Source organism: Accipiter gentilis, chromosome 24, assembly GCF_929443795.1.
Source record: "Accipiter gentilis chromosome 24, bAccGen1.1, whole genome shotgun sequence".
NCBI lineage: Eukaryota > Metazoa > Chordata > Aves > Accipitriformes > Accipitridae > Astur > Astur gentilis.
The window spans coordinates 8,920,104-8,941,490 of record NC_064903.1 but is presented as its reverse complement, the minus strand read 5'-3'; the positions used below and the strand labels follow the sequence as shown (position 1 = coordinate 8,941,490).

At 48.0% G+C, this 21,387-nt stretch overlaps 1 protein-coding gene across 1 annotated transcript in view; it reads right to left on the bottom strand.

Moving 5' to 3' along the window:
• The window catches only part of RNF128 (ring finger protein 128), a 28,856-nt gene extending 13,444 nt beyond the window's left edge, over positions 1-15,412 (bottom strand). Inside the window, exons 1-2 of the mRNA XM_049827884.1 lie at positions 14,935-15,412; positions 312-559 (exon numbers count right to left, since the gene is read on the bottom strand). Of these exons, the coding sequence (XP_049683841.1) occupies positions 312-559; positions 14,935-15,412 (726 nt within the window). The remainder of the gene's footprint in view (positions 1-311; positions 560-14,934) is intronic.
• Positions 15,413-21,387: the final 5,975 nt, after the last annotated feature.

Genomic DNA, 21,387 nt, shown 5'->3' with positions numbered 1-21,387 from the left:
AGCTCTCTCACCGCCTCCAATACATCCGCGTTACGGCTGCACTGCAGTTCAGGGAGTAAAATTTATAGGAGACAAAGTTAGCTAAACATGATCAGTTGCTTTCTCCAGACTGTTTACTTTTTGCTGTTTCTTTGGAAAGTTTTAAGCTGCTTAAAGATACATCTCTTAGCATTTTAAAGATCACACTCTCTCCTTCCTGTGGAACGAACGAATTCGGTAATTCTGGTGCTCAACAAGTACTTTGCCCTCAAGATCCACAGCATGGAGGCTCAAGGGTATAAAAAAAAAAGCAATGGCACACACAAACTCACCTGATTCCTGGACTGGGCTCTTGCGATCCTGAGTCTCCGAGCAGAATAAAAAATAAAGTAGCCCATAGTTGCTGCTGTGACAATGAAAAACGACACCGAGATGAAGAAGATGGAGTATTGATTCATCCAAGGACCATGCTTTTTCCCCACTTCAATAACCATAGTCACTTTCATGCCACTCTCAATCCGGTGTAAGATCTCCATGCCTTTCAGGTTGCCAATCATAATTGCAACGATGCTTTCAGCACCTGCAAAGGAGAAGGGGAATCCATGCTCAGTTCCCAGGCGTTGTATAAAAGTCATCGTCTTAGATGTTCAAGTGCTAAAGAACAGACTGGAAAGTTTCTAACTAGCATTTGGAAAGTCAACATGAGCTGATGGAATAAGTGTCATCTCCATGTGCTTGTTCAGCTGAAAGGTATGTCCGATTACCTATGAGCTGCAGAACTGAACCATATTTAGAATTCATTCCTCTCCATAGCACTCCTCACTCTCATATAGGACAGGCATTGTCATTATTTTAGACTGAACACTTTAGCAATTTACATTTTAACATGCCTTTAAACTACACGAAGTTAAAAATAAATCCTATACAGTGTGAGGTCACTAGGGATTGCGGTATCTCCAGGAGCTCAGGGATGCCAGGTACACAGCTGGTGGCTTAGGGACCCTTCCTGTAATGGATCCGACTCCCTCCCTGCTCCGCTGCTACTTCTTAACACCTCTTCTAAATTTGACAGTACTGTTGAGCACTTCCCCAGACACTGAGCAATCAAAGCCACAGATCAGCCTTTGCTTTGCCAAGCAACTGAGAAATGTTTAAGTGAATGAGTGAAGTTTGGTTGTGAACTATAAATGTTGTTGTGGGTTCTAATGCAAATTCAGAGGGAAGCAAGCATGGAGGTGTGCTCAGCTTTTAAACAGTTGGTGGCAGATGGCAAACTCCATCCAGATTTTAACAACAGATTTCATTTACTCAGTTGAACATCATGACAAGCCATCAGAGGCATCAACGGTTTTATGGTAGGAAGAAATTTCAAGCAATTCTGCTCACCACGTACAGAGCAGAACAAAGCTGCTTTCATTTCTGTGACAAGCAAGTGCTTGAGGACACTTGATACTATCTGCAGGAACGTCAGGCAGTCCCAATATAACAGAGAGGCTCTTAAGAGAAAAAAAAAAGGCAGGAAGGGAGACAAGAAAAATTCTCACTGGCCTCTCTCTAAACTAGAGGAAAAGTGGATTCACAGAGTAGCCAGTCAGGAGTCTCACTGCATTGAACCATCAGCTGCACAACATTCATAATAGATACTGCATGGTGAAGGAATAAAGGCTGTTACAGAAGTGCTATTTTTAGCTAACCTTCCAGCCAAACACTTTTTAATGGAGAGACCAATTCTTTTTCCTTCATTAAGAGAAACCTTATCCAACTTTCAGCTATCAAAAACCATAGGATTGGTGTTAAACCACAAAGGCTCTCATTTGAGAAAGTGCTTATTAGTTTTCCAGCTTGTTCACGTAATGCCTCTGATCCAAGATGGCTAAGCATGATGTCTTGCAACTCTCAGTGTGACTAAACTCATCTTTTATTCAGAAAGCTCCTTGTAATGAGAAGTACATCACACAGAGAAGAGGAAAAAAAAATTTTAAAAAAAATCAGCCAGACTGCAACAACCATTCTTTATGATGAACTAAGGCTTATACAGCAGTTATAAAATGAGCTGGAGTCGGGTGTTAGAAGCAAGTAAGGAATTAAGCATTAAGTCAAGCCAGAAGCTTTGACTCACTTTCATAAGCACAGAAGAACAGACTGACAACAAGAAAATAAAAAGCCTGCCAAAAAAAAGCAAAAAGAGCTTGTTCTGCCTTATTCCCCTTCGCTTCTGCACGTCTCACTAGTCAAATATAGCTTGTGGTTATGTGCAATACAAGATGTAGCGTAGGGATTCCTGTTAATGAACTATCACCATCAGCCTGCGAAACCACTTCAGCTACTAAGCCATCAGTTGTCAACAAGTTTTACCCTTAAAGAAAAAAAATACCTTCCATTTAGGTTTCAGGCTAATCAGTTCACCAGGAAGTTATTAGATGACAGTTTTAAGTCTTTTCCTGACACTTTTTCTCCCAGAGACTTCTCTCGCAATTTCAGCCCTGCTTTAGATAAACACATGCAAGTGGTCAGCTGGTAGTTTTGATGCTGGAGCAACAAGGGCAGAACCCAGAGTGGTCATTTCCATCAGCACCTGCACTACTCCCCCTGCTCAGAGCAAACCTCCACCGACACGAATCGGCATCCCTCTTCAATATTTTGCAATGCAATCTCTTAGAACCAACAACTAATTTCTAAAGGCAGTTAAAGGTGAGCTAACCTGACATCACATTAAGTTATCCAAACGCCTTGTGCCAACAACATGGGACAGGAATCCAGAAACTGCACCTCATTTCTGGCCATCAGCAGCACAGGAGTTTAGTCATTTCAGAAGCAGTTTTTGGACAGGGACTAAACAAGGCTATGGTACCATCACACAGGGCCTGCCGTGGGGGCATCGCCCTTACCTGCAGAAAACAAGGCTTCCTTTGCCTGCCAAGAGGAGATTCAAGGATGCCCTGTTAGCCTGAAGCCAAGATAGAAGCCCAGAATCCAAGTTTAGGACTACTGCTGTGGTTCTAGAATAAAACCAGCTAGGATCACCCTCAGCCAGTGCTTCTTGAACTGCTAGATGGGTCCCATCGTGACAGGTACTGAAACATGTTACTGCGCCTGGAAACCACCAACCTAGACGCAGGCTCCTGAGAGCGCTTGGGCATCTTAATGAAATGAGCTATTTGAGGGGGCACCTGCAGAGGTGTCTCAAGCATAGCAGCTGCCCTGAACATGCAGCTTTCCCCACCCCAGCCACCAGCAAAGCAAGAGGAAAGTCAATTAGTTGTACGTGGCAAAAGCCTCACAGAAACCCAAGTTCCTCACCTAGGCGTCAGGTTTTGTAATTCAGGTAACGCTTTCTGTAACAGTTTTTAAGGGACATTAGAAGGTGAGATTAAGCTGCTGCCTCTTTAGCTAATAATGGGCTCATTGCTAAACAGAAGCAAGACCTGTTTAGTTAAACATTTCCCAGCCTCTCTCCCATCTCCTGTGAAATTGGAGAGGGAAAGTTATTCAAGTCTTTAGACAAATACAATCTGCCTCTGTAGATCTGGAGTTTTGCAGAAGGTACCTCCCATATCATAAGGCAGCATGCTGGTCAAAATCCAAAGATGCTGTTTTGCAGATATAGGTTGGCACAGACGAAGCACAAAAACTTAAATGGTTTTTTGGGGGCAAGGGAAGAGCTGGGACACAAGTGCATTTGGCACACAAGGACAGTGCATGACTGGGATCAAAGTTTTACCTTCCTGTATATCAGGTTTACTTACATGCAGAGTGGAGTTGCATCTATTTATACCAATATAAATACCTATATTAAACTCTGCCCTGCAAAGACTTCACTTCTTCTGCCATTACATTTCTGCTCCCCGTAAACATGAAGTTACAGATTTGGCAATTCAGTAGAGAAACGCAACGTGCAAGAGGTGCACAGAACTGGGAGCATTAACTTTTGCACAGTAAACACCTGTTTTTTCACATTCATTAAGGAGATTATTGTAATCCAGTGCTACTCTTGTGCGTGCTACAGATAAATCTATTCTGAACCAAGCAAATTGTAGGTCCTGGAGAACAGTCACCCCAGAATATTTAGCAGACTGCAATGTGACCTAATCGATGCCTTATTAGCGGTCATTTTTAGCTAAAAATCACAATCTGTTCATGCATTAAAGCACCTCAAGGCAAGGATTAGATCTTGGGGCCAAACAAATCCCCTGCTTCAAAACAAGGTATGGCAGAGCATTGCTTACCTGATTCAGATGAAGTATACACAATGTACAGGATAACCAGAACTTTATGTCTTTGAGCCATTGCATATGACTAAGTCCCAAACGAGTAGGCACCTATGTGCCATTGCTAAGTACGGTGGGACTCCATGGCATACCTCAAGGCACCACTTGCCTTGCAGATCCATGCTAGAGCACAGCGTTTGATGCCTCCACGGTCCCCATATCTTGCACAGCTATCATCATAAACCCTCTCCCCACAGAAGCCGCTCAGAAGAGCTGTCACAGTATATTCAGGGTGAACAAAACTGCAAGCCAGTTCCCACAGGAGGTGGAATTTTCAGACTTGGTCTAATTTTTTTTCCTTCCTCCCCCATGCAAGTGAAGGAATGAGAAGCCCTAGCAGCTAAAGGAACTACCTTCTTCCCAGGCATATTACAAGCACAAGTACAACTTCTAGAAATACTACAAGCAGGTTTCTCTGAGTGTTACAGTGAAATTTCTTTTTTTTTTTTTTTTTTTTTTTTCAATGAAAAGGGAACTGGTTTTCCATAGATATTGATTATTAATATCCAGTAATGATCATTCCTTTCTCATTTCTCTGTTGGGACCTGTTGAAGTTGTCCACCCTTTCAGGTAGTTGTAGTATAGCTTCCAGGTGGTCTGGAGTTCACAAAGTGTCAAAGAGAATCAGAGATTAAGGAATGCACCAGGTTTTACAGTAATTAGAGGCTACATGACTGAAGGCTTTCTGCCCAGCCCCCAAAACTCACTACTGTTAAAGCCGTTCTATAATACAGAAAGGGAAAAGAAGGGAGCTACACTAGCACTCCAGGTGGAATAAATACAGCAGAGTAAGACTTAAAAGCCCAGGGACTACAGCCACAGCATGCAGACTTATAGGGAATTTCTGCCCAGAAGAGGCTCTGCAGTGGTGACGCTGAGCCTGCTCATGGTCTTGACTTGGAGTCTGCTCTACTGGGGAGCATGGGAAGGTCCCATCAGCCCTCCAAGAGCACAGCTGCTAGCTATATGTGTAACAGGCAGATTTCCTCACCTGGGATGAAAGTTGAAAGTTACCTTAACCGTAACTGAAATTTGGTATCCTGCATCTCCAGCCTTGCAGTCGAGCTGCTCGCTGCATGAGAACGTCAGAACAAGTACAGGGCACTGCTTAAGCTTCACCCATTGCTGCTTTTGCTTTCACAGCAACCATCCCTTCCAAAACAGCTTTGGTAAGCAAATCTTCCCCTGGGGAGGGCAGGGTGTTGCAATAGCAGTGCACCTTCCAGGGTAAAATCCTGGCTCCTGGACGCTCCGGGGCGGACTCCTACAAGTTGAAACCACTCCACACGCGGCAGCCAGCTCAAGAGAAGGAAACTGGCCTTTTTGCGCATGCTGGTCCTCCTCAAAGCTCCAAGCAGTTTGAAGTCACACTTTGCTGTTGCACTTTCAGATCTTTGCCTTTTCTTCCAGATGTTAGGAAAAAAGAAAACTTTGCCGCTCTGTTAATCTTAATGTAGCATTTGCATTGTGCATTCAATAAAACTGAAGCACAGCCTGGAAAGGGAAGGAAAGAGAGCACCTCCAGGAATTTAAATCTCTGTTGTGTTAGCAATCCCCCCTCAAGTTCTAAAGGCCATATTTAAGTTCCCCAGCTAATTACCTGCCAGAAAACAAGTTTAGTTTTAAGGAAACCTTTTTCAGCATTTGTATGTAAGGAATCTTTATTGTAATACCACATTTCTTATTCACCACTTGAGTTTCATAACCAAGAAAACCGAACTGGCTCAGATCACTAACCACAATGCCAGCTTTACAGCTGTACATTATTTTCTGGTGCAGCCCGTTTTAAGGTCTAATAGACTAGTACCTAACAGAAAACATAATGTGCCTTCAAAACTTAAGCAAAAAATTCACTTATGAAACTTTCCATCTCTGCACACTCTCCCCTCCTCTACCACTGACTTCGATACCCCACCTAACACCACAGAGAACATTAATTCAATCTAAGAGAAATATTTAACATTTTCTCTGTGCAATACTGAGGTGACACTGACAAATGCCGTGTGTGTTTTTCCAACTCTTGTGAGGCCCTGGCAAAGCTTTTTGCAGTGAATAATTAACTTCCAGCTGTTTGACAGCTTTGCATGTCGTGGAAGCCAACTCCAGAACTCCAGCTCCAAGTCAGCTCCTCTAGCCTCACTTAAAATTGGTTTCTCAGCTCAATCAGGCATTGGAACTGGTTTGCATTGTTTAAACTTCTTTAAACCAACCTAATTCAGCTTCAGTTAAGTCATGAAAGACCCTTTCATTTCAGTTGAAAGGCCTCAGTGTAACCTGGGGGGAAAAAAAAGAATAATCTACAGATCTTTATTTTCTCTGATAGCAGAAGCCAAACCCCTCTAATGTCTCTATCACTGTTTACCAAGAACAGGCTGTAAAACAGCATGGTGGGACCCTCTCCCCTTTGGGAGCAGACCTAGCTACAACATAGTTTGGTGAAAACATTTGAGGAAGGCAACAGTTTTGTAGGCATTTTTAAGAAAGAAGGCATAAAACATGGTAAGTAGGCAAGTTATTTCAGAACAAGGCAAAAGCTAGCATGCCACACTCAAGTTCCAACATTTCAGATTCAGTAATTTCTCCCCCTTTGTGAAAGTCCAAAGCTCTGCATCATCTTTAAGCAGAGTGAAATTAAGTGCCCGGAGTTTTGCCAGTCGTATTTCACTTTGTCCAGAGAGCGCCTTGTGCAACCAGCGCCGCTGCCGTGGCACACCCACGCCTTCCTCTGCCCGGCTTGCCTAACCCTTCGCTCGGGTACACCAGCGAACAGTCCTTCGTCTTGGGGGTATCAGCAATCCATTTCGACAAGATTTTAACCTAATATCCAATCAACGTGAGATTTTCCTCGGGACTCCACTGGGTTTCTAATATGGAGGAGAAACAGTTTCACAAAAGTCACTGGAAGGGGAAGGAAGGGAAACAGTGCAGTAATTCTACCTGAAAGTTAAACATTATCTTTCCCTGTGTAGAAAGGGTTTTCTGACAGGCTAGCCATAGCTAGCTGATTGGAAGTTGTTTAATATCACAGTGGCAGAGTGAGTCCAGATAAACTAAGATTTTTTTTTTTTTTTACAGAGGAATTAAACAGCAATTCAGCAGACAACCAATGAACTGTTTCTCTGAATGCTTTAAGGGGACTGAGAAATGAAGGACACAGTTTTTAACAGATTAAAGGCTGCAAGCATTCTGCTACTGTTGGGTAAGTTCTGCCAGAAAACTACTACAGGATAAAGGATTTTATTTGTAAAGAGCTTGCATGATCTTGCAGAGAAGTCTTCAGAGAATGCAGTCGCAAAAGAACTGTTCAAAGTACCACAGCAATAACCCATCACACCCCCTTTCTGCAGCTATAGAAAGCCCCAGCTGACCACCACGTAAACCACATGCTCAGAATAAGCAGAATGGAAGAAATTACTTTTGATTTTGATTGTTTCCACATACAAAAAGAGGAGCAAAAAGCAGACTTCAGAATTTGAATTCTCAAGGAAAGGACAGGTTCTCCTTAACCACAGCAGAATCACTATCTGTAGACTCTTTACGGAGATGAAATACAAACCCTAGCCTTCGTCAGATGGTGGCTGGATCTTTGGTTTTATCTACAGGATACGGTGCTTGCAGCACAGAAGATCAGCACTAGCTGTGCCTCCAGCCTTAGTCAACGGAGCTAGTAATATTCCCCTGGCATCCCTCCAACCCCCAACGTCAACAAAAAGGCATTGGGAGACCAAGCCATCTCTTGTACTTTAACATGAAAGACACTGTCAGTTGACTTTTCAACAATTCCCTACCAGATTAGCACACTTGGCTTTTCAGGCATGCAAGAATAGTATTTGATATACCATCTTTCAGGTTTAAAAAAAAAAAAAGACATAACATTTTGAATATTGCTTATCTCGCTGTATGAAAATAGAAAAAGGGGATTTCTGGTGGTTATTGAATAGGCTGGTACAAGTTTACTGTTATCTGTTACAGCAGAAGGGAAAAATAAACTAACAGCATACACAGACTGAGACAGTAATTTGGATGTGATGTAATTCACCTGGGATGAAAGGCCAGCGCTGCACACAAAAGCCACTGTGTCTCGGCACCACGCCACGCTACAGACGCGAGGGCTATACCCGACCTCAGAGCAGTACTGTGAAACCAGACGCCTGCACGCTCGCTCTGCCCTCATCAATGGTACAACGTTGACAAAAAAAAGTTAACGACCGCTGTCATCCACATGCGCAAGGCCAAGTCTTATCGGGAGCGCAGATCTGACCCAGCAGCACCAGTCCTGGCGTTCGTCCTCCATCGCAGACGCTGGCAGAGGAAACGTCATCCTCGGGCCTTTACTGCCCTGCGATAAGCTCTCCCCTTTGCAAGAGGGAAGGGCGACTGAACTCATAGTTCCCGGAGCAATTTAAGCCTGGGCAAGCTGACATGCAGGTAGGCTTGGCCCTCCCCTTTCTCCTGCTCTGCATGCTCTCCACCCCAAACATTGCCTGGCACCAAGATAAAAGAGTTGCTCGCTTCCAGGCTACTTTGCAGTTATTTAAAGCAACAGCCCCTTATGACCCCAGCCTTTTGACTGAGCTGTCTTCTTGCTCACACTATCACCTAAGCTTAAGGAAATCCACTTTCAACTTGCTTTACTTGGCAGCTGGTGCTATGTCTGATCTCTTCCTCCTCAACATACAAGTCTTTCAAAGTACAGAGGTAAACATTGAACAGCAAGACACTTGAAAAAGTTGCAAAATTTGGCAGTATTCAGGAACAGGAAGCAATATCCAGAGCTTTAAAAAGAAAATTTAAAAAAAAAAAGGGGGGGGGGAGCATTACAGAGAAAATTAAAGATAAGAGAGCCTTAGAAGATCCTTAGCATGGTGAGGACAGAAAAGAGGGAAGAAAAGAAACCCCCTACTAGGTGGTGGTTGTGTTGCGCAAAAGAAGCATGTGTTTTGAAGTGATGCCCACAGCAGTCTTCGCCTTGAAATGTACCACCATACGCTCTTCACCAACACTACATTTATTAATGGGACTACGCTGCTTGGGAACTACTGCCCATATTTGTCTAGGGAGGCTCCGGTGAGGTTGGCCTCCAGACTGGTCACCCAACAGTTACTGTGGATAAGGAACATCTCCCCAATGGGAAGTACAGGGAAAATTTTACCAAACAGACTGAGTGTCTAAAAGAGCACATCAAGACCAAAATGTAGTTTTACATGACATGAGTTTCCACGGGTCCCCAGGGGATACTGGAGGTGGAAACCAACCTGCACTCTATTTAGTTTAAATAGTGTTAAAAATTACTATTTGCCAAGTGAATCCAACAATTACCAGCCTTTTTTTCTCCTACCACCACCCCCCTCCCGCCCCGAGCCTTTGAGATTTATGTAAATGCTGCCAGGCCCTAAATCTTAGAACATTTAGAACATGAAATCATCCTTTAAAACAGCAGCCAAGACAGTACGCTTATTAAGGACACCGAGATGAATGAGATCCGTAGGGCAGCTCTCTTCACATGCTGTCTGGTCAGTGGCATTTGCAAGAGTAAAGTATCGTCTTCCAATCTAGCAAACGGCATCTAAAACCCACTGGAGAAGCAGCAATCAACATTCCCTAATGAAAATTCTTTGGTGAATTTACCCGACAGCTTTCAGCAGATTTGTGTTACTAAATACATTGCTCGCTCTCTTCAAATGAGATTCAGCTCCCAGCTAATATCGCTTGGTCTCAACATACTGGTAGCAGCTAAGCGCTCACTGGAAACGAGTAAGTCTGAGAGAGCTAATGATAAAATAATGTACGTCAGCACAGTGTAAGCCAGAAGGCATCTGTCTGCAGGAAGATGACAGGTCACATCTGATACAGTGGGGAACAGTGCTGAGCCCGACCGCTGTTTGCTCACTGGCACATTCAAGACCAGAGGCAAACAAGCACTGTCGTTGTTTTAGGGCCATATGTCCCACGCAATGAAGCCTCTGCTACCACAGCTGTCACTTGGGATTTTAATTCATCCTTTCCCATTTCAGCAGCCCAGTAAACCCAAAGAGCAAGGGCACTTCGCAGACCTGTTCCAGGCTATCTAAGGGTTGGTGCCTACCCTGCGGTTTTCCATGGCACAGGGGTACCTAAATTAGACCAAAAAGAGCAAGGGTAAGGATCAGAAGCTGTCGGCAGCACCGATCAGTCTATCCTGCTTCTCAGTGCCTCTCGTGCTTGCTGAGACCTCTGAGCTGTGGGCAACTCCAACTCCCGACCGCAGCCCCACGAACCCTGCAGGTGGGCGACCAGGGTCATCAGCCAGACTCTCTGTACCACGGTCGGTTATCGGAACGCCGCTATAGCCGTGACATTAATTTACTCTAAACCAGGCAGCCAGGACAACTGAATTGAGCACATAAAGGCAAAGTTGCAGCACATACACATCAAATGGCTATTCACAAAGAGCTGCGAACTCCAGGCACTACAGACTGCAAAGACGATCCGGGCACAGTGGATCCATTCAAGTTCCTTCTCAATAAGGAACTGCTGGTAGGAAGGGCTAAATAATCTGCTGAGGCTCACCCGACCAAGGCCAAGGAATATGGGAGAGCAATGGGTCATTAATTAGACCTTGCATCCTCATTCCTCACCTCGGATGTGCTCAGTGCAAGTCTGCACTCACTGCAAAGGTGCGCTACCTGTTTACACAACGTTTACAAAGTATTAGCACAGCCCGCCTTGGGATTACTAGTCTGTCTCAATCTTGAGCAGAAACAGTTTTACAGGTCACATCAGCCTTTTAGTATCATGGCAAGGTTTTAGCTTGTTTCTAAAGATCCCACCCGACACAAAGTTGGAGCAGAGCACAATTATACCCTTTTGCCATCCTCTAAGCAGAGGGAGATTATGCCTTCACCTCAGTGAAATTCCTGCAGAACGAGTTAAGTGGCAGTGCTACATACTTAACCTTTCCTTCCCCTTTCACCCACTGATGCAAGTTTACACTTGAACCAGATCTTGTTAGCCTGAGACACGCTGTTGCTGTTTGCACCAGAATTACTTAGCTGTGGTCCCCCAGCATAAGTCCTCCGCAGATCAGGTGATTTGCTTCTCAAGGCTAGAGTTACACAACAAGAGAGAAACCAAAGAAAATTATCCCAACAGCTTTCTGACCCGCAAAGAATCCTTCTTTACCAGCTGCAGGGAAATACTTAACACCACGGAACACTCTCCATGGTTACCACCATACCCTGACACCAAAGCCACCTAACAGCTCGGTGCTATCTTAAGTCAAGGTCCACCTTTAAAACAAACCAACTCTTGTCATGCACTTTTTCCCCACGTGCTGCTGGTTTTCTCCAATCAAATGTCTTTTTCAGAAGGTCAATATAGATTACAGAGAGAGGTGCAATTATAAGCACACAGGACTGTACTTTGAAACCCTGCTCAGCCTGCCACTGAGCGGTACCATCTTCTTAAAATGAACACAGTTAAAACTCAAGTTTGCCAATTGATATGGTTTTGTGCTTATAAAACTAAAAAGTAAATATTACTTTGGACTCCATTAAATCCTTGACATTCCATGTGTCAGAGAGGATTAGGCCAGATTTCATCATATCTGATTTGGCTATTTATTGCCTTCTCTTGTTTTTATTGCCAGGGTGGTTTGGGTTTTGGTGGTGGCTTGGGGCTTTTTTGGTTTTGGGTGGGGTTTTTTGCACACACCACACCCCCCTTTTTTTTTTTTTTTTTTTTTTTTAAAGTTGCCACACAGAGCACTGTTATAAGCAATAAAAAACTCATCAGACTAAACATCATTATAAGAAAAGAAGTCTCTGGAAGCAGGATGACCAGGACAAATACTTCTGTCAAGTACAGACGTGTTTAAGTCTCTAAACAAGAAAGTTGCTTCAAAAGGCAAGCTTGACAGCCCGAGAAAAAAAAGCGCACTGTACTTTTAGAAAAGTTTCTGCTAATAACTTTGTGTTCTGTTGCTACCAAAGTTCTGCAAAGAAAAACATATTGTGCCATACATCTTATCAAAGCCCACCCACGGGGACCTTCCTTCCCTGCCAGGCAGATGACAGCTCCCGTGCCCCGCTGGGAGAGGAGAGCCCTCGGCACCGCTGCAGCAGGCAGGAGGAGATGCTACCCCAGACACGTCGGGCGATGGGAAAACCCCGAGGCTGAGCTCCCGCGCGCCCCAGCAAAGCCACCTCCCGCTACTTGCCACTGCTTCAGCTTGGGGGAAGTGCTCAGCCTTGTTTGGTTTCACTTGATGGCTGTGATAGCCCAGTTAAAGCAGAAATGAAGCCAATTAGGGAACCCAGATTTTGAAGTCACCGTTAGCACAGTTAGAGCCGTTACAGCAACGGCGGGAGTTGTAGTTGCACAAACCCCATTCTTTAATGAGCAGGGCTACCTTCACCCCTGCCTCCAGAAGAGTTAGAGCACCCAGTGCCACCGGTAGAGACCAGAAGAGGAGACCCATCCCAAAGCACAGTTCAGCAAAGGGCAATATGACCAGCTCTTAAATTTGAGCTCAGCCTGCAGCACTACACCTCATCACAAATATCTTGCGCTTGGCAAAAGGAATGAGGCTGATTACTTGTAGCTTGCTTCCTCTTGGCTGTGCTGTGTTGAAAGCCTGCAACGTTTGTCAAGTTTGACTGGAGAGCGTTGGCTCCCAGCAGGGGCATGGGGCAGGGGTGGCCCAAGCCCAGCATGCCACCAAAGTCCCCTGAGCAGAAGGAAGAACATCTTTGTGGGAAGACGTGAGAACAGGGACTCGCAGACGACCGCAACAATACAAAAAGATAACTCGAGTCCAGAGAAGAAGAAAAGGGAGGGTGGGACAGGAGAGAAAGTGAGGGACTAGAAGAAGGACGAGGAATAAAAGCAACAGCAGCAACAAGCTTAGCCCAAGAATTGTGCTAGGACATGGCAAGGAGGAGTCACACAGATGAAATAAACAGTTTGACAGAAGCTGTCTTCTCCAAGAAGTCCCTGTCCTGCTTGCCTACAGGTCAGCTGGGAAGTTTCAACGTGCCCTCGAGCCTGTAACCCATCATGCAGGATAATCAGGACAGCTAGAGCCACTCTGACACAAATCCCTCAGCAGAAAGCTTAAGGACAGTATGGGAAAGAAGGACGCTCCTGTTGGAGCAGGCCCTGCGGAGAACAGATGGTTCATTTCAAGAAGTGGCTCCGAGCAAGATTAAGATGCCGTAGGTCTCCCAGCGGCCAGGATGGAGGAGGGGGCAGGAGCACCCGTCCCTTCCCCTCAAGAAGAGGTTCAGCAGTGACCTTCCCAGGGCAGCAGTGCCAAAGGAGCTCCTCCGAGAGCTGCAGAATTAGGCAGGCACACAGTGAACATGGCTCAGGGCAGAAACGCTCCTGTCAGCTCAGCAGGAGAAACTCACCCAGCGATAGCCAGACCTCGATAGCATTTGTCAGCAGATGATTTGATTACATAAGAAAGCTCTGCCTCAGAAAGGCCAGAGCCCATCCAGATTGTACGCTTTAAATTCTTAAAGCGGAATACAGACAGTCATACAGCTCATTAAAATTGCACAAAATGATCCTCCAGAGGCAGCTACCGTTTCCTTGTCTCACCAGAACACTTACCTCTACCACTAACAGACAAAAAATCCCCTCCACCCCTTCTAAGAGGGGTAGTGCAAGGATACAATTATTTTCAAACCAGTCAAAGCTCTAAGACTCACTATTCATTTTCACTGCTGCGTTTCTCTCCGGAAGACGTGGCTTCCCAAAGCAGTGGCACTTAGCAGAATACCGACACGCCGTGAGGCGTGCGTGCATCAACCCAACAGCCGAGGGCTGGACAGAGCCGCCAAAGCCAGGTCCGTCTGTCCCACCGCAGACGGGGCACCTGCTCCCGCTGTTCCCCGAAGGCAGTTGCACAGCTTTCAGCCCAGGGCTGTTTCTCAGGAAACACTAGCCTGAGATACAGCCAAATCTCATTCTTCGTTTGAAAGACGGGCGGTTCAGAAAACAAAAACGCTGCTGGCAAGTAGGAGGCTTTCTATAGCGAGAGAAGAGAAGCTCTGTCATCAGCCTCTGCAAAATGGAAATAACCTTTCAAGGTCTTTAGCCGCTTGCATTGGAAGTGGCATTTTGCTTGGTGAAAAGTTACCTCTGGAGGAGTCTCATGCTCTGCCTGTTTCTGAGCTGGTTAGTGTGCAGGACGTGGGGAAAAGCAGTGTCTGAGTGTGGAAACCCAGCCTATTTCACCGCCCAAATCTACTCCACAGGCTTTACAGGTTTTAAAACCTCTGGGCACCTACGTGGTCATGCTAGAAAGCCAAACCGGAGACACTATTCCCACCTTCACCCCAGGCACCGCCAGCGCCGGTGCCCAGCCTAGCCAGGCCAGAAAGCTCCGGCAGCCTGCTCGCCCACAGCAGCAGCCTCAGCGATCGGACGTCGTTACTCATTAATCAGAGAAAATTCAACAACAGCAGCTCCGTGAACAACACCGGCTAGTCCGGGCAGAAACTCTTCTTGTGCAGGAGAGCCAAAAAAAGCAATTCCAGTCTCTTCCCGAGCACCAAAGCAGGTTCAGCGGGGGCTTAACCCAAGCCGTGCCCTCGCACCCTGCAGAGGGGAGGGAAGGAGCAGCTCCCACCGTAGGGACCCTTCTTTTTCCGAGCCCCCCCCCCAGCTCCCCAGCGGCTTGCCGGTCCCGGTAGCGGCTCACCGTGGTGGGACATGGGCAGCACCTCGTTGCCGGTGCCGCGGTAGTTGTAGATAACGGCGGCGGCCGCTCCGCGCTCCGCGGCCAGACGGATCTTGTCGGCGAAGGAGCAGCCGCCGCCGCGCTGGATAAGGGCGAGCCAACCCGGGGAGTTACCGGTACCGGCTCCGGTACCGACCCCGGGCGGGGGGATCCCGCTGAAGTTGGTGCGGGAGCTGCAGGCGTTGAAGGAGTCGCGGCCGTCGGGCAGCACCAGCACCCCGGCGGCCGCCTGCAGCGGCGAGTCCTGCCCGTACAGGCCGCTTTCGCTCGCCTCCCAGCCGCTCCGGTTGCGGTCCCCGCCGTCCTCCCACGACACGTTCAGCCAAGCGGTCCACACCGCCGCCGCCGCCGCCGCCGCGACCCCTCCACGGGGACCCGGCGGCGGGGGGCCGAGGCAGAGCAGCGCGGCCAGCGCCAGCAGCGAAGCCCCCGACGACATCCCGGCACGGCACGGCACGGCACGGCCCCGCCGCCGCCGCCGCCTAAAATCACCGCGGCCCCGCCCACGGGGGCGGGGCGGTACCGGCCCCGCCCCCGCAAGCCACGCCCACGCCCATCCCGCGGGAATCCCGCCGGGAGTCCCGGGGGTCCCGCGGAGGGGGGGGGGGGGGGGGCGAGCGCTGCAGCCACGGGAGCCCCGACGGCGGGAACGTGGGGACCCCCATAAAGGGACCGACCCCCCGAAGGGACAGACCCGGCGAAGGGACCGACCCCCATGAAGGGACCGACCCCCATGAAGGGACAGACCCCCCGAAGGGACCGACCCCATGAAGGGACCGACCCCCATGAAGGGACAGACCCGCCGAAGGGACCGACCCCATGAAGGGACCGACCCCCATGAAGGGACAGACCCGCCGAAGGGACCGACCCCATGAAGGGACCGACCCCCCGAAGGGACCGACCCCATGAAGGGACCGACCCCCATGAAGGGACAGACCCGCCGAAGGGACCGACCCCCATGAAGGGACAGACTCCCCGAAGGGACGGGGACAGACCCCCCGAAGCGACCGACCCCCATGAAGGGACCGACCCCCATGAAGGGACAGACCCCCCGAAGGTACGGGGACAGACCCCCCGAAGCGACCGACCCCCATGAAGGGACAGACCCGCCGAAGGGACGGGGACAGACCTCCCGAAGCGACCGACCCCCATGAAGGGACCGACCCCCATGAAGGGACAGACCCGCTGAAGTGACCGACCCCCATGAAGGGACCGACCCCCCGAAGGGACCGACCCCCATGAAGGGACAGACCCCCCGAAGGGACAGACCCCCCCCAGCAGCGCCAGCCGCCCAGCTGCGACCCAGCCCGCTTGGCACCGCCGAGTTAATATTCGCTGCCACTCAGCAACACGCAGTAGCAGGACCCGCCTGAAACGGGTTTGTAGAGTAAGGGGTTTGTAGAGTACGAGGACGGCTGCGTTAACTCACCGGCCGCTGTTCTCCGTGTCGTTAGACATACGCTATAAACCCGCCACCTCAACCAAAAACGCCTTTTTCCATTTATGTGCTACTTGTGCCTGCACGTTTGATTATTACTCGATCTATGTAACTCGCAATGAACCATCACGTTTCTTCAGGGCTCTGCAGTTCCTCTCTGGGCAGGCGGTTCGCATTCAAAAGTCCCCCGCTCCAGCGCACACACATCTTTGCCAGGTTGTCCCACATCAGGCAGTGCCGTCAGTGTTTGCAGGGTCGCGCGTGACACGACGGAGAGGCCTTGCTGCCTCCAGCTGCTCTGCAGGAATTGCCCCCAGCACCGGGACCCACTCGAACGCATCCCCAAACGGCCACGTGTCACTGCGCACAGGTTGGGTCTCTGGGTGGGAGCCTGTCGTTTAGAAAGGATTATTCCTCTGCGGTGATTACATGGCACGAGATCAGCTTCTGCCTATGCAATTGCCGGCAAAATTAGGGTAAACACAGAGTTAAAGCCTTTTCGATATGAGTCGGCACCACCGCAGGCGTTTGCCTGATTCTGAATCCATGCGGCTGATAACCCGACAGCTCGGCGTCGAGCCATGGCGCACGTTTTCCTTCACTTGCACCCGCGCTAAACGCAGGACAACGAGCGTTACGCAGTCAAACCCGACTCGGGTTTGAAAGACTCCTTGGGGACAGGGGCTTCGAAACCAACGCGCTCCACTGGCGTCCACCCCTGCCAGCACGGCGGCTACAGGTTTTTGTAGCGCAGTAGCACAGGGAGATCAGCGGTTGGTTTTGCTGCTGAAATAGCAGCGTGCAGAGCAGGTAATGAAGAGCAGACGAAACAATTTGCTAAAGATCAATATTGCTAAACACGCAAAGCTTACTAAGCGACTTCTTTTGTCCTACCCTAAACAAATCCCTTGTTTTCTCATTCCACATCTAAGTAGACAACTTAACTTCAACGGTGACGTCTTTAGCTATAATAAGAAGTATATCTGTAAGCAAGCAGAGACATGGTGCTGTTTTGAAACCTGTTCCACATAGGTGCTGGGAACAACTTACCACTCTGAAAATACAACAAAGCTCTACGCAACTGACAGCAGCCAAACCGCTCATCTTCAGATGCCTCCAAAGTTCTAGGGATGTTCGGCTCTGGAGTTTTCACCGAGACAAAATTGGACCAAAGACAAACATTGGAACCTCCGCAGGATACAAAACTTCCTATAGTTCTGGGGGTTTTTGAGTAGAAGGCTTAGCCACAGTCTCTCACCCTTCCACACGTTATAGTTTGTAACGTGATGATAATAAAGCGCCAGCAAGGGTGCAGATGTTGCAGCTGTGGGTGTGTGTGTGAAACGCAAAGGCGTTTCGGGGGCAGGCTGCGGGGAGCAGACCTGCCGGGCATCGGGTGGTGGTAACTAAAATTTCACCGCTCTTCGGCAACTGGTGGGAAACGCGCAGGGCGTCCAGGCTACTGCCCGGTGGCAAAATGTCCGCGGCGCGTTTGGTAATGTCACCAAAATGAACACGGAGCCGAAACTTGAACTTCTCACCGGGCAGCGCAGAGGGCGATAACAAGGAACAGAATTGCTCTAGCTGTGATTGCGGACATTCTGCTGCCATGGCATTATTCCGGTAAGGAGTTTCTGACCCCTTGCTCAGGCAATGTTTCCACTCGCTTGAAAACAACCGAGTAAGCAAACGGCGGGCACAAACAGCAACCTTGCTCACCGTGGCTGGGGAATTTCTCAGCCTAGCAAAGCAAAGGAAGCCGAGTGTTTGCATTGGGGCAAAAAAGCGGGTGGTGGTGCTGACGGTGGTCAGTCCTTCCGAGTAAACACTGGAAGACACCAGCCTTGCTCGGCTTGGCAGGGAAGCCACTTGGAAGAGGCCAGCGGTCCCTGTGCAGCCCGGCACGGTTAGCAGCAGCTCCGGGCCAGCACAACGGAGAGGAGCCGGCTGAGGTGGCTGGGACAGTGTCAGAGTTAAAACAATACGTTTTAAAACCAGCATGCCAATTATACCCATTTTAAGCCGCCTATTTCACGCTGAGGACTTTCTGGGCTCTCATTCATTACATCTTTTTCCAGAATGATAATTAATAAACAGATCTTCAGCCGTACTGAAGTGTATCCTTTACTCGTGTTTGAAAAGTGTGGTTTGTCTGATGGCTTTCAGCTCGGTCACCTGTAATTTACAACAGAAAAAATGGGTATTGAGTAGCAATTAAAAACAGTCACTGCTAGCAGGAAGCCTGCAGGGACCAGGCAAGAGGAGGGCTAATAAGGTTTTTTTGCTGTTTGCGGGGTTTTTTTGGTGTTGTGTTCCCCACCCCCCCACCCCGCCTTTACACAAAAAGCTGAGATTTTATAGTTTGGAGAAAGCACATTTTGTTTTGGAGAAAGAGGCCAGGCGTTGTAGGGGCTGTGACATGTAGTACGATGTATTAACAAGTAGCGCAGCTTACTTCTGCTACATTTGTTTGTGAAAGCTTTCTAAAAGTTTCTGAAATTAAAAGCACTGTAGCCCATGAGGACTACAGGTGTGAGAATGATAGGGTAAGCAGCATTAATTGGCTCCCACAAAAGGAGAAGCAGAATTACATGTAAAATAGGTACAGCATGATGGAATTTCTGGCATAGATCTGATTTTTTTAAAACCTTAGAAGATCTTTATTATTTAAAAACTTACGCTGTATAATTTTGCTTTTCATTTTTTTCCCCATGGTTACTGGTGGAGGCTCTGAGACGTTCAGAAAGTAGGGCATGACTTTCAGATGAACAAAGTGAAATCCTGGAAATGCTGTCACTGCCTTCTACAGGGATGGACCCTATCATTATCTGGAGCTTTATCTTATTTGAGTAAATATTTAAACATCTTTTTTCAAGATTAAAAAAATGTATATGTGTATGTGTAAATATTGCTTTTTAATGTCAAGCCAGATGACTCAGGGCATCTTGCTGATGAGGGACGTGCACACTCGTGTCCTCCAAAACTGCATTTGTTTCTCATTCAAGTACCCAGCTCTGGATCTCTGTCTTTGGAGGCAAGCTCACAAGGACACAAGAAATCTCTGTTAGGGCAAAGCATTACAGGGGCCGGCACTGAACCCTCCAAGTGCTGCGTATGGGTCTGGACCACGTCTCTGGGCCTTCTCCACTGACCAGCAAAGTGGAAAGGAGAAGCACTTATGAAAATGGAAAAATCAATCAAAAGGAGCGCCCTAAAATGAAACCCAGAACTCAATGTCATGGGACAAAAAAAAAAATCCATGAACAAACGTTACCCTGAATCACAAGTTAAAGACAACAGATGTTGCATTTCCTTATTCAAAACCAGCTCATGTCCGTGACCAGCAACAGAAAGATCTTGGCCAGGTGACTTTCTCCAGCATAGGCAATGCTGTGGGCTAAAGCATCCCAAGTTTTTAAACTAGCTGAAAAAAAATTATAATTAAGGTATGAGAATGGAGCTTGTGGTGCTTTGCCGCTTTACAAAGAGGACAGGCTCGGGCCGGAGGAGGCGAAGAGGCTGGAAACTTCCCCTGATCCTGCCTGCGGGGCTTGGGAGCTTCGAGGAGAATCTGAGGTGACCCTTGTGACGAGATGCAGAAGACACACGGAGGTTGCCAGTTTCAGCTAAGTTTCACTAGGAATTTGGGAGTTTGTCTGGCTCTAACACAACTCGGAAACTCCAGCCCACACGACTCTGTTCACTGGATGTGGAAAAAAAGAAGTGCGTCAGATCGCCCTGTGCGCTGGCACCGAACACTTTCCCTCGGCTAGCCAGATGTGCGCAAGAGTCCCCGGTGCCAGGGAAGCAAACATTGTTTCTCCGCATTTCTGGCACAGAGGGACCAATTGTTGTGACAGCACTACGTGTGTCCTCTGCTACCCCAGAGAATAGGGGTAAAACGCTGTCAGCAGGGGCAGGAGCTACAAAAGGGATGGATGCGCATGCACCAACCAAAGTTTGCATGCACTCTTCCTCCTGCCAATGACACTTGCAATTTCATGAAATCATGTTTTCCATCTTTTGTTTCAAAGGAAGTTTGTTGCTAAATAGAAATAAGCAATATCTAGGAGATGCAAGCGAATTAAAGTGAAGGCAAAAGCATTCCCCACAGGTGACTACAAGGAGCCTTGAGCACAAAAAAAGCATCTACGGTTCCTCTGAAAAACTAAAGAACGAAAAAACCCCCAACATACAAGAAAGGCCAGAACTTGCTAGACAACACGTCCTTTTGGTCTGTTTTGCTTTCACATTGAGCTGAAGCATGATGCTACTCAGGCCTGTTGATTCAGTGGTGGTCTTTATTCAGTGACAGTGGAGTTTCCAAGCAGGGGACTGAATCAGTGGTTTCCTTCCCCTGCAGTGCTTTGGGCAAATCTCCGTCCAGCCTGGGGACCGAGATTTTCCATAGAATGCATGTAATGCAGTTGACCAACTGAGGAGCATCAGGTGACTGGAAGTCTGAACACATCCTCAAGAGCAGAACATATTGACGTTTGGCCCTTTGAGGAAGAAACGAGTCCAAGTCAAAAGGTTTGCCCTTTCTGGGTTTGTTTGTGCGTATGCACAAACTACGGGGCCACAGATCGCATCTACTTGCAGAAATCAGTAGCCCAGCCCTGCGAAGCTTTGTCATCCAAGGTACAAGTGTGCCTAGTTTCAGTTCTGACTTTATCTCCATCAAATCTGCTCAGGTCTCTGTGACAAGCCCTCACTACATCCAACAGGGAAAGCTTACCGGTGACTCCAGCTGGTCCTGAAATCCTTGTTTACAGAACCACGAGCCGAAGGCAGGAACGCTCTGAATACGGGCTTTTAAGATCACAGAACTCTAAAAGCTCAGCTTTTACAGCCTAATTAGGACGTCAGCGTAATTAGGACGTAAGTTGCGGCAAACTTCGGCGAGCCCAGTAATGTCAGCGGGAGCTTTGCCAACAGCTTCCCCAGGCCAAGGAGTTGCCCGGCTCGCTCCGTCC